A 14,459-nucleotide genomic window follows, 5' to 3' on the forward strand; every position below is an offset into this window, starting at 1 on the left:
GACTGGGGACGGTGGAGAGAAGGCATGAGTTCAGCTTGCCTCAGTAGGACGGGGGGGGGGGGGAGATTGGGAGTGAGTGGAGCTTGTCTCTTAAACCGACGGGGTACCCAGGTGACAGACTGACCCGCAGATTGTAACAGTCCCATTTCTTTCTTATAATAAAAAGGGTGGAAGTTAGGCATAACAGGTTGAAGGAATTGGAACAGTGGATTCTCAAGATTGCTTCCTGCTTATTTGTGGGGTCATCTTGGGGGGAAGGGGCTGAGAAAGCTGGGTACTGGTCACATTCTGGGGTAGCTGCTCCCTTTACTTCTGTTCAGGGTTTGTGGTATGGAACTATCTGGTGTCTCTTGGACCTGGCAAGGTGTTGGTAGAATAGTTGACAAAGTTTAGAAAGAAAAAAAAATTAGGACCATGGAATTGAGAGGGGTGTATTTGACCTGTTTAAGGTTCATTCTTCAATTTGGATCCCTGGAACTCACAAGAATTTTTTAAGTTTATGAAAATATAAGTTTTAAACATATACATTGTATAAACAGTATCATATTTATGGCAGAATGACTGTAACTGATGGATTTGCACAATGAAAAGTATTTTTAAGACTGAAAGGCAGTATGAGAGAGAAATTTGATAACATATATTTGTCTCACACCTTTATAACTTGCAGGCACACACCTTAATAACTTGTATTTGTATATCTTAAAATACCCTTTATTTAGAACATATTAAGAAGTTGTACTAAAATTTGTTTGGTGAGATTGTCCTTTTAAACTGATAAAACCTTTTAGCTGTCAAACTGCAACAGAGATCTTTCAGAAGAATAAAATTTTATTTGAGTTATTGATTAAAAAACAACAGAGAACTTACTCTGTTGTCTACCTAGAGCCTTTCCTCAGGGACCTCCTTGGTCCTTGAGCGTCGTATTTACCTTTTGTTGTTAGAAGCAGGGCCTGCCAGACTCCAGAAGATCCTGCAAGTTAGAAAATATGTAGGAAGACAAGCCTACCTTGACCTGAGCAGCTAGGCTGTCGATTCCATTGATAGTGTCCACTGTCTGGGGACCCTCAGTTTAAATGAAAAGCACTTTTTTTCCCAATGGAATCACTTTCACTTGATGACGTGAATTGCAGATGAATGTTTTCTGCCCATCTGTCTTCTGTCTTTTTTGGAGGAAATAGAGTGCTGCTGCTAGGAGTCAACCTGTCTCTCTGGTATGAGAAGTCTTTTAATAATTAAACATTTAAATGTCATATTCCCCAGATCTCTGAGCAGTTGAGGGCTGTTTATTGGGTATAGATAAATTATAACTACAACATAGGATTTGCCTGGAGAGCTGGGTGCAGGCTTGACTGTTCTGGCTCTCAACAGGTGATATTTATACTTGTGAAAGACAAAGAAGAAAAAAACTGTTTTTAATAGAAACTTAACAGTAGAACTGACAATGGTGGACAATAACTCAACATACCCTTAAGCAGGGTTGGACTACATATACAACATTCCCATAATAGACTCAAAAGCACACACCAATCCTAAGCATAAGACCCAGTGCTCTCCCAGTCTGGAATGAGATACAATGAACAGACAAATATAACATTTAACAGTAAATACATACATTTATACCCAGTTAAATCCAAGTTTTATACACATATACACACAGAGTTAAAGCCAACTTATGTTTATACAAAGTTAACTCAAGTCACTTGTATACACACACACACACACATTTAACAAGAGTTAGGCGAAGTGTGTGTTTTTATTGGGTCCTACCAAAAGCTTATCACTGCACAAAACACATGTAACAGAGTCAGTAAGAGGAATTTAGAGACAAAAAAAAATGTTAGTAAACCATGAGACTAAGCAAGGTATAACTCAGTAAAGATGGCAGGACTTGGTCACATGAACTACCCTTAGTCAAAATCGTGGTGACGTCACCTGACCTTAGTCAAAATGGTGGCAGTCATGTATTGTATAGAGAAACTTTTTAGGGAATTTTAAACAGATATAAACAAGAGCGGCATAGATGCCATGTAGAACATACATTTAAAACAGAATTACATCTGTGTGGCTACACCATTCACACATTCTTTCATACATGAAGTAGGGAAGAAAATTACTCAGCACCATGAGCCACTGAACCACCAGCCATTGCAGGGAGTGCAGGATGTAACTGGAAAACAGTTGCCTGCCAGATCCGTCTAATCTTGCCATTTTTTGTGGGACCAGCAGAAGTGGTAGCAGAGATAGAATAATAGGAATAGGAGTAAGAGAAGGAATACTAGCCAGAAAAAGAGTGTTTGCAGGTAGGTAGGGATGGGGCTGCCCAGGAAAAGTAAAAGCAGACAGGTGTGAGATGCTGGTGGTGGGGTAGCGACAGTCCTGTTTGCTGGTAGAAATTACAAAGCTCGCACTTTAGGTTGTTATCCAAGAGGTATGCAGACCCGGTTAGAAATCTGTAAGTAAGGCAGAAGGTTTAGGGTCTGCAAAAGACACAGTAGGGGGGAGATTGGATGGATAATTTTTGAGGGTTTGTCTCCCATGGTTAAAAATGTAAGAAAGGCAAAACCCCAAAGTCAAGTAATCGGACGTTTATGGAATAGCACTTGGGTTGAGAATTAGGCCAGCCCCCATTTCAAGACAGTCAGTACAGAAAATTGGGGGCAAGATATAAATGCTCCTAGCAACCTAAACGGTGGCAGATAGGACCACTTCCAAGAGAGAAAGAATAAAAAAAAAAGGAAAGAAAATCCAAACAGTGTTGACAGGACCACTTTTGAGTAGTCCAAACAGTGGTGGTGCCACATCTCAGTTTTTAGCCATGGGGAGCAACCAGAGGTGAATGTGAATGTAAGCTGACTTGGCAAAGAGAACTTTACCATTTGCAGTGATGGAGCAGGCACAGGATGTTGGAAAGTGGTCCCAGTCCAAGGTCCCCACAAGTCCTTGGCCAGTCCACCTGTGGGCAGGAAGGAATGTGGAGAGAGCCTGGCTGAGTCATGCACCAATGTTATTATTTATAAACACATGGTGGTGGGGGACCAGTCCCACAAGGGGGAGCAGTCCCATGAGAAGCAACAGTGGGTCACCTGAGGCCTCTACAGGTCCATAGAGGCCTCAGTGTGTCCCCTTGGTCAGTGGAAGACTGCACAGGGTGAGAGACAAATATGCCACACACAGAGAGTTTGGGTATGGAGTTTATCTAGTCAGTTATGGAAGTGTATGGAAAGGGAGAAGAAGGGATGGAGAGAAAGTAGGGAGAAGGGAGAGGGGCAGAAGCTGCCTCTCTAGAAGAAGGGGAATGAGTTCAGCTTGCCTCAGCAGGAGGGGATAAGATTGGGGATGGGCAGAACTTGTCTCTTAAAGGGACAAGTACCCAGTTGACAGACCAGGCCAGCAGATTATAACAACTTCTACAGTTGAACATACCTTCAATGAAGTATCTGGATATAAGGTTAATGTAAAAATCAGTAGCCATTCTATATATAAATGAAAAATAGAGAAAGAAATCAGGGAAACATTATTCACAACAGCCTCGAATAATATAAAATACATTGGTGTGATTCTGACAAAGCAACTGAAAGTTCTGTATGCTTAAAAACTACAATTCTTTGAGAAAAAAAATTGAAGAGGCTATCAGAAAATGGAAAGATTTTCCATGATCGTGGAACAGTAAGATCAACATAGGAAAAATGTCTGTCGTACCAAATGCAGTCTACAAATTCAGTGCAATCCCATCAAATTTCCAACACAATTCTTTATAGATTTTGAAAGGATAATACTCAACTTCATAGGCAAAAACAATAAAATTCAGGATAAGTAAAACAATCCTGTTAATAAAAGATCTTCTGGAGGTATTATCATTCTTGATTTAAAGTTGTTATACCCCACAATAGTAGTAAAGACCATGGTACTGAAATAAAAACAAACACATTGATCAATGGAATTGAATTGAACACCCAGATGTAAATTTACACATCTCTGAACAAAGAATCCAAAAATATACAATGTAAAAAAAGAAAGCATCTTCAACAAATGATGCTTATCAAACTGGATAACAGCATGTAGAAAAATGCAAATAGATCCATATCTATCTCTATGAGCATTCAACTCCAAGTAGATCAAAGACTTCAGCAGATACACTGAACCTAACAGAAGAGAACTTGGGGAATAGACTTGAATGCATTGGCACAGGAGACAACTTCCTGCATAGAACACCAGTAACAGAGGCACCAAGATCAACAAAATTAATAAATGGGACATCATGAAACTGGAAAGAACTTGTAAAATAAAGGATATTGTCAATAGAAAAAAAATCAACCTATAGAATGGGAAAAGATTTGTACCAACACCGTATTAAACAGAGGATTAATATACAAAAATATATGAAGAACTCAAGAAACTAGATATCAACAAACCAAATAATCCAATTAAAAAGTGGGGTACATCAAAAAGTGTACACCGAAACAATAACTACTGGGATATTTTAGTGTTAGTGGTGTTTGGAATTCTTTTTAAATATTAATATTCCTTTCTCACAGACAAGGACAATGTAAAAAGATTTCCTTAAGGTGGCAGTATCTCCTGTTTCATAAAATCCTACTTGGTTGGATATAAACAAAATGAAATAAATAAAAATCAATAATGCATTAACTATAAAAATTAGATCTTTTTGAAATATCGAATATAGAATCCTTTTATACAAATAGTAGAAATTAATAACTATGCACAGAAACATGATATAAAGTTTTTTTAAATTTTTTTGACTCCTGCATAGAAATAAAGTCCTTGCATTCTAAAGGTTTATACTTCTCTTGGGGAAACATTAGAAATGAAAATATGTTAAAATATTCAATCTAGGCCAGTGAGATGACTCAGCTGATAAAGAAACTTGCTACCAAGCCTGATGATTTGAATTCATCCCTGGAACTTCACAATGTAGGAGAAACTCAACTCCTACAAGTTGTGCTCTGAATTCAACCTATGCTCTATGGCAGAGGAAAGCACGCATACATACGCATGCACACACACACACACGCACACACGCATTAACAGACATTCACCCCACTACCAGTGCCAACACCACCCAGTAAATAATACAAGGGAAAAAGAAAAGAAAGCAGTGAGTCTATTCGCTGGTGAGATGGCTCAGTCACTGAAGCACATGTCTCACAACCATGACGACTTGACTTGAATTTACAGAACCCACATAAACATACTGGAGATGGTTGCCCATACTTATAGTACCATGTTAGGGAAACGGAGATAGAAATATTTCTGGGCTAAATGTCAATGCTATTAGTTTGATTAGTGATCAACAGACAAATAAGAGACACCATTCCAAAAAAGGTAGTCAGTATTCCTTAAGATAACACTAAAAGTTGTCTTCTGCTCTTTACACACATATATGAATGAATATGTGCATATATATACACACACACATACACATAGAAACACTCTTATAATTAAATACCCACAACACACATGAGCATGTATATACCTGGATATATATATATATATATATATATATATATATATATAAATTTTGAATGTGCATTCAAGATATATATGTATGTGTATATGTGTGTGTGTAAAATGAAGGAGAAAATCAATTTTTTGAATATTTGTATCAACATTTATATATCATGGTCAACACTTTAAATGTAATTTCATTGCTAGTAGTTATTACACATACTCATGCACACACACACACACACACACACACACACACACATCTCCAGAGTCTGAAGCATAAGCATGCGTTTGTATTGTTGTTTGTATTTCCGCATACAATTTTATAACAGTTGGAACTAAAGTTAGCCTATTTTTCAGATAATATATTAACAAAACAAAATCTTGAACAAAATACGTGCCTTTAATGCAGCAGGGCTACAGTTTTGAGAACTCTGTCTCAAAAACAAAATAAAAGCAATAAACAAAAATAAATAAATCTTTCTGTGATTTTCTTTACCAACAAAATAGTAGTATAAATAAAATTTAACATGTACTTGTATATACAGGTTTTAAGCAATTTCTGAAAACAAATACATACACAAACACACACACACACACGCATGCATATATATATATATCAAAGCTTTCAATTACCATAGATGGAGAAAGCAAATCATTGCATGACAAAACCAGAATTAAGCAATATATACACATACACAATCCCAGCCCTATAGAAAGTACTAGAAGGAAAACTCCAACCAAGGAAGTTAGCAGCACCAACAAAACCATGGACAATAGATAATTTCACACCAGCAAATCCCAAAGAAGGGAAACACACACGAATTATCACCACCACCACCACTAAAACTAAAAAATAAAAACCCCAAAAAATAAAAAAGCAAGAATTAACAATCATTGGTCACTAATATCTCTTGATATCAATAAACTCAGTTTGCCTATAAAAACAAAGGCTAACAGAATGGGTACAAAAACAGGACTCATCCTTCTCCTACACATAAGAAACACAGCTCATCCTCAAGGACAGACATTACCTCAGAAGATTTTCCAATCAAATGGACTTCAGAAACAAGCTGGTGCAGCTATCCTGATATCTAACAAAATAGACTTTAAACTAACATTAATCAAAAGAAAAGGAGAAAGACATTTCATATTCATCACAGAAAAATATCCATAGAGATAGTCTCTATTCTAAACATTTGTGCCCCATCACAAGAGCACCCATATTCATTAAAAAAAAAAAAAGCATTACTAAAGGTTAAAGCACACATCAAATACTACACACTAATAATGGGAGATTTCAGCACCACATTCTCACCACTGGAAAGATTTAGGTTTTAAACCCTGGGAGTAAATGTGTATATATACAAAATCATTTTCAAATTTTATGAGTGAAATTTTTGGTTTTAAAATTATTTTGCCCTTTTTGATAGAAAATCTCCTTATGGAAAAAGTGGTAGTTGGTATTCTATGCAAAAGTAATTTGAAAATGTAATGGAGATAAAATTGGTAATTCTATATATTGCACAATGTTTTTACCTTTGTAAATAAATATTCTGCTTTTTTTGATACCCCCTTAACAAAAGAAAGATTCATTTGCATTATGAAGCCTGTAATCCTGTTTGTCCATGTCTCTGTCAAATGACAATAGGTTTCCTATGACAAATAAGTCATGTCTTCTGTTTGACTTGTATTATTCTATTTATTCTAAACTTTGGCCATAAATACTGCTTTTATTTTACTTAGAAACAAATTACTTCGTTTTCTCTTGTTGTGCTATCATTGCAGAAGACCGGGCAGTGGTGGCGCATGACTTTAATCCCAGCACTCGGGAGGCAGAGGCAGGCGGATCTCTGTGAGTTTGAGGCCAGCCTGGTCTACAAGAGCTAGTTCCAGGACAGGCTCCAAAACCACAGAGAAACCCTGTCTTGAAAAAACCAAAAAAAAAAAAAAAAAAAAAATGATGCTGTATTTTGGCTAAGCATGTTAGTTGGTGAAGACTTTTCACTTACTATTAATTTCTTAACTATATGACTTTTCTAAAATAAGATGGAAAGAACATGTAAGAAAATAGTTATTTTAGAGTATTGGCAATGTAAAAATTACAATAAAATGACTGCAAATAAACTTGACTTACAAAGTAGGCCAAATTTGCTATGTTATTATTATATTTAGGTAACAGAAAGAAAGCAACAGTTGGAGAAATGCTTGAAATTGTCCCGCAAGATGAGAAAGGAAATGAATGTCTTGACAGAATGGCTGGCAACAACAGATATGGAACTGACAAAGAGATCAGCAGTTGAAGGAATGCCAAGTAATTTGGATGCTGAAATTGCCTGGGGAAAGGTAAATTGTATATTACTGAAAGTAATTTTTAACATATATAATAACTAACAATAAATTATTTTATAACTGAATAGTAATGCCTAACAGTAATAGAATTATCAATATTACCTCAATTCATTTTTACTTTTCTCTAAAATTAATGAGGACCTAACTGGGTATTTCAATGAAATGGTAAACTTTATAAACAATCACTCCAAAGCATACACTGAATAAGCAGGTTACAAGTATATTCTTGAAAATATGTACATTACTAAAAACACAGAGTTCAAACTTCTGTAAGTATTCTAAATGAATTATGTGTATTTAATGGTCTAAATCTATCATTCACAGTGATTAAGTTCCGTGTTTTAATAGTTTATTTCAAACTAGGGTGCCTAGCTGGAACATCCAACTAGATGCAGCTAGATGCAGTGATTGTGGACAGTTCAGCATATTGCCAAGGTCATAACCATAAAGAATCTAAAGGGAACAGTGAAGGTTCTATCATTCCTGTCACCAGAGGGCATTTGGCCTACTTTCGTTCTAGTTGGGAAATTCTTGTCATTTCTCTTGACAGTCAGAAAGACGTTTATTGCTGCCTAGAATTTAAGGTCAAATACTCATAGCTTAATACTTTCCTAGGTGATTCATTACTAGAGTATTTGAAATTGTCTTAATAAAAGGGAAGTGGCTGATATAGCTGGTATTAATAGCAAATTTTCACCTTAGACTTTGCCAAGGCATTGGGCCATTTAAAAAGCATGCTCACTCTCATTTATTTAAATTAGTAAGTATTTCAGTTAATTAGCTATTGAAGATATTTGCACTTATATGTAGTTTAATAAGGGTAAACATTACACTTCAAATCTGAAAAAAAGTGCATTATGCAAAAACTTATGATATGATAAAACACTGTGACAATTTATAGGATTTGTAATGATAAAATTTTCATATAAATAGTGGTGGATTACATTTCTTTTCTCTCCACTTAGGATAATTCTTTCAAGTTACAGCTGTTGTTTCAAAATCATATATTATATGAGATTATTATGATAAGGAAAAATAGATAATATAGACTAAAATTGAACTAGCTTCATTTATCCCTTACCAATCTACCATATAATGGTTTTATATATGTTTGTTTAGATTAAATCACCAATTTATGCTTAGTTACAATCTAGGCTATTCTAAAAATTCGGCCAAGTTACAATGTTTCAGAGAAAATAAAGATGAGATGTTATTGAAAATAAGTTTACCAATTCAGGGTAAAGGAAGTGTCTTTGGCATAAGAAATCATTCAGAGTCTTTTTGTTATCTTTTTAAAATCTTTGGTTATTTCTACTCTTTTTATAAAACTTGTTCACTACTGCTGAGCTTTAAATTTCACCCATAAGGAAGATAATGAAGTGGAGAACAGTAGTTCTCTCTCAGTGATGAATGGTAAGAGCTCCATGCTTTATTCCTACTCTTATTTCATTTGTCAGAGCTAATGTAGCCTTATCTATTTACCAGAGTTGGTAACAAAATATGGACTTTAGATGCGCAACGCTGTTACCATGGTTAAATGACCTTGCACTAAAATGGATACATAGATAAAGCATTTTCAGAGATAATTATCTTGGCTAATGCAATATCTTACTGACCTTTTACCGCAGTAACTAGAGAATGAGAAAAAAAAGTTCCAGGTAACCTGTAAACCTATAAAAAATTATCAGTGATTAGCATCTTCTAGTATAAGTCTCCATAAAACAACCCAACCCAAACCAAACATATATATCAGGGTGCAGTTCTTTTTTTAAATGTATTTATTTTATATACTGACCAGTTTCCCCTCCTTCCTCTCATCCCATCTGTTCCCTCACCCCCTCCTTCTCATCCTCTGTTTCTTTTCAGAAAAGTGGCAGTTTAGTTGATTCTGTCCAAACTAACTGTTTTTATTCTTCACATTAGTCACATCTATGGGCATATCTGAATGCCAAATTAATCTTATGATGACACTAGTCACATAGATTCTTTATCACTTTGATATTATTGTAATAGTTACCTCTGTAAATGTTCTATTGCTATAAAGTCAATTCTGAGGTATGGCATTTGGAACTTTATCATGTGACTTATGGGGAAATAAAACAGAATCTGACAAGGGGAAAGACCTGCAATGTAGAAGATTTCTGTAATGATGCATAAAGAACAAGATCTAGACATGGAAAGATTTGGAAACTCAGCTAGTTGTCTTTTTTAAGCGAGTTAGGAGACAATTTGAACTTACATCAAATATGCTTTACTTTGGAATCTTCATAAGGATTTTTTCGCAATTTTCTGAAGAGGAATATTTCCATTAACTTCACAAACAGAAATTAAACCAAAACAAAAAGCATTAAAATTCCACATCACAATGGCTTTTGGTAAGTTCTTTAAATTATAGGAGGTTTGAGTATTCTGGCGTTATGACCACAGTCTGAGTCTTTATCTCCTACCAGCTCCTCTGTTCCTATTCAACACATTTTGACTACATTATCCCTGTGACTTTTTGACCCTTTTGGTTTCTTGGCCTCCTGACCTCTTTGTATTCTGGCTCTCTCCTCTCTCCTCCTGTCACTCCTCACATGGCCTGGTCCTATTTGCCAGGCATGTTCACTGTGAGCTTCCCAGATGTCTCTACTTCTGCTTATTTTACTTTTATCTATAATAACAAACCTCAACCCCTTGGAAGCAGTTATGTCTTTTATTTACTTTTTTTATTGACACTTCTATAGTCAACATGGCCTTCTATATGATGTAACTTTAAACACATGATCCTCCTGCCTTAGCCTCCCAAATGCTGGGATTACAAGTAAACAACACTTTGCTCAATCATCAAATAGTATTTTTAATGCTTTAAAAATAAAAACCAAAAAAAAATAAATAAATAAAAATAAAAAAATAAAAATAAATGTGATTAGTTGTATACAAGAAAATCAATTCTAATTATCTCATTAATGAACAAATTTGCCTAGCATCTTACCTGAGATATATAAAAGTAAATATCTATGTGAATACATAGATATTTACTTAACAATCCTCATTTTTAGTAGCAGCTCTAAGAAAGTTTATTCATTTATATAATTTTCTGGTTTAACCACTAACAGATTTTATTTATTTTAATTTAGTGTCATCATTGAAAATTCCAAATTATTTAAATAAGCTCTCTAAACTCACAGTGCCATCTAAAACCTGAGGTAGATATGATTCCCTAAAATGTTCTTATCCTATGCTATTTTGTATCCATTGGTTTCTTTGTAATAAACATTGAATTGTTTTATAGGAGTTGTCTAACAGAATCAATAAGAGAAACGTTGAATTCTATTCAGCATATTAAAAAATGTAAAATAACTGATCAGTATAAATTGATACTAATGGCACTATAGTTAGGAGGTAGAAAACAGCCAAAAGCATCTAGACGAGTCCAGAGGAGAGAGATAAAGTACAAGATAGAACACGGCCAGAAGACTGGTCCTGAGAGCTAGAAAGAGGGAGAGAGACCAAGAGAAAAACAAAGTGGGTACAGCAAAATAAGACTAAGTTTGGGCAAAACAGAGAGGCAAAAAAGAGGAAGAGAAAAAAGGAAGCAGAACAAGAATAGTAGGTTTATCAAGGATAAGGAGTAACTGGGGGATGGAAGCTCCTGTGCTAAATTCATAGTAGATGGTGAGGGGAGGGAAGAAGAGCCAGGATGCCAGGAGGGACTCTGATGTGTAACAGGTACTTGTGTTACTGAGGGAGTCTTAGCCAGCATACTGTTTGGTATGCTAATAACCACCATTGATAGCTATTTATCTCCTCTGCCAGTGATAAGGGAAATGGCTACTTTTTGTATGGAGGAACCTACTTAGCAAGTTCCTAAGGAATATTGGCTTTTGTCTAACCACCACAAGAATTTGGGGAAATGGAGTTTCCTCTGGACCTGACAATATTTAAATAGCCACCTACGAAATAACATATTTTACTTTTCACTTTTATTTAATGGCTAAGTATTTACAAAGCTCAACATAAAGGACAGTTATTAGTTTCCTAATTACCTTTTTTCTTGCCACTTCAATGATAAAATATAATGATTACTACTACCCCATACAACCTCATCTCAAAATGTCTTTCTGTCTGACAGAGGTTTCTTAGCAACACGTAGAAACTACCTGGGAAAGCTGCAAAATAAACAAATGAGTGGACTTGGAGTCTTGTGTTTAATTGGTCTGCCCAAAGGTAGTTAGCACCATAGTATTCTGCACAGTTGTGCACCACTGGAAAATATCATTAATATAAGATCCATTAATTTCAACAGTCTAATGGAATATTTATCCATATCTGTTAATTATGTTCTGTTTTTTTAAAAATCTTATACTGTTTAAAGAAATCTAATTTCTCTTCCTAGTTTGTGGGAATAATTGCCTCATCTCATCACCCTCTTAACTACAAAAGTATGAGAACCATTTCTTATTTCTAAAGTCTGTTACACTATCATTCTCATGAAAAATTACATATCTGTTTTAAAAGAGAGCATAGTAATTTATCTGTGAAGTGAAATATCACTAGCAGATCATTAACTTGGTACAATGAATGCATCAAACAGCTGTTACTTAGAAAATAGAACATCTGTTAAATGCCATTGAAGTCACTATTCACTGTCATTATAGTTATGGCTATAATTTCTGTTCTGCACATTCTGCTTTCATGAAAATCTTTACTACATGATGCATTATTAATAAAAAAGCTCAATATACATTGCTATAAAATCCAAATTTTAATGCTTTATATTATTCTTAAACTTATAATATTCTGTTGCATAGTCTAAGAATAAAATATGTCCTACAACTTTAAGCCGTGATAATTTTAAGGTCTCAAAATGTAATTAATTTAAAATTCCACTATGTGTAAAGCATATTAAACTGTATTACGTACTCTTGAGAAACACAGCATACATATACTATCAATTTAAATGTAAATATAGATTGTCATTTAAAATTTAAAAATCTCAACATGATAAATTTCCATATTTTAATTTTGTTTCGACTGCCCTGTATCATGAAGGGCCAGGCCTGCTTGTTTTTGGGGTTTTTTGTACTGTCTGGTCCCCCAGCTGTTTAGTCCCAAACAAAATCACACATAGGTCTCTATAAGTTATAAAGCTGATTGGCCCATTAGCTCTAGCCTCTCATTGATTTACTCTCACATCTTGATTAGCCCATTTTTCTGATCTATGGTAGCCATGTGTGTCAGTACCTATTTTCAGTGGGGCAGATCACATCCTGCTGCTTCAGAGGTGATCTGGGCAAGAGTGGGAGGAATCAACTTCCTCCTTCCCAGAATTCTCCTGTTCTCATTACATCATTTCTACTTTCTGTCTGGTTTTCCTGCCTATATTTCCTGCCTGGTCAATCAGCATTTATTTATAACATGATTGACAGAATACAGACAATTTTCCTGCACCACTTCCCCCTTTAAAAAAAAATAAAGGAAAAGATCCATAGTTCATTTTTTTTTGGGAATGTGGGTGTAGTATTTTAGGCTACTTTCAGCTGGTTGGGGGCACTGATAATCTTATGGGGACCTAAAGAAAATTTAGAGTTATGATCAAGTCCTGACTGAAGTATCCTATGAGTCTTGATCATCTCAGGCAGCAGTCTTGAACCTGTTCTGGATGAAGAACTCAGACATCTGGGCCATCTATTTCTGCTGGAGATTTCTCAGGTGGTCTTCCTTGATCAAAGCCAATTTTTCTTAACTCTGAATAAATCCACAGCCTCTCATTTTTTTGTGGAAACAAAAGCAAAATCTCTTCTCCAAAGTAACATACCTTTTGACTTCAATTTTGAAATTAAGGTATTTTTAAAATACCTATTTTGGATTAATTCTGCAGCATTTATAAACAAATATCTTTTAGCATCTGTTGCTCCTTCCTCAGCATTTAAACAATTTAAAGAGAGCATAATAGCATACAGTATCAAGATTTTTTCTCTATTTTTCATCTTTATGTAGCTTTATTTTAACCTCTATTTCTTTTAGTTTTACTTTTAACTTTTGGCTTTTTGAGACAGGTTTTCTGTGTATCTTTGTCCTGGAACTCCCTCTGTAAACCAAGCTATCCTTGAACTCACAGAGATCCATCTGTCTGTGCCTCCCAGGCTTCTCTCTCTCTCTCTCTCTCTCTCTCTCTTTTTGAGAACTTTAATCTTTACTCTGTATACATTTTTAACATACTCTAAATCAGTTATAGGATTTTTACTCTTTGAATCTCTCTTTACTGTATATTTTTTTTGACCACATGCATCTTTAATTTGTTAAGGAATGTGGAGAAGATTTTAGCCACAACTCTATGGCATTTTAAGGTCCTTGGCAGGAAGCAAGCTGCAACAGTGTGTAAACAACACTGAAAAGCTCCTATGGCATTTTAAGGTCCTTGTCAGGAAGCAAGCTGCAACATTGTGTCCATAGCTCCATAGTCTGGACCGCCTGTTTGAAAGAGTCAGAGTTTTCCCTGTCAGGAAGACCCAGAAAGCCTGTACTTTAAAACAGCACAGTTTTTTTTTCTGTTACGGCTGAAAACCAAAATGTTTTACTCTAGTCTTTTTTAAGCTTTTTTAGGCTTTTTGTGGATGTAGTTATCCATGTGAGTGCCATTCTGTAACATGAAGGGC

At 35.2% G+C, this 14,459-nt stretch overlaps 1 protein-coding gene across 2 annotated transcripts in view; it reads left to right on the forward strand.

Annotated features, from left to right (window-relative positions):
- Positions 1-14,459, forward strand: part of Dmd (dystrophin) — a 2,258,623-nt gene that overhangs the window by 968,375 nt on the left and 1,275,789 nt on the right. For both annotated transcript variants that reach the window (XM_057760244.1, XM_057760245.1), the window contains one exon: positions 7,642-7,812. In XM_057760244.1, the coding sequence (XP_057616227.1) occupies positions 7,642-7,812 (171 nt within the window). The remainder of the gene's footprint in view (positions 1-7,641; positions 7,813-14,459) is intronic.

Source organism: Chionomys nivalis, chromosome X (genome assembly GCF_950005125.1).
Source record: "Chionomys nivalis chromosome X, mChiNiv1.1, whole genome shotgun sequence".
NCBI classification, from domain to species: Eukaryota; Metazoa; Chordata; class Mammalia; order Rodentia; family Cricetidae; genus Chionomys; species Chionomys nivalis.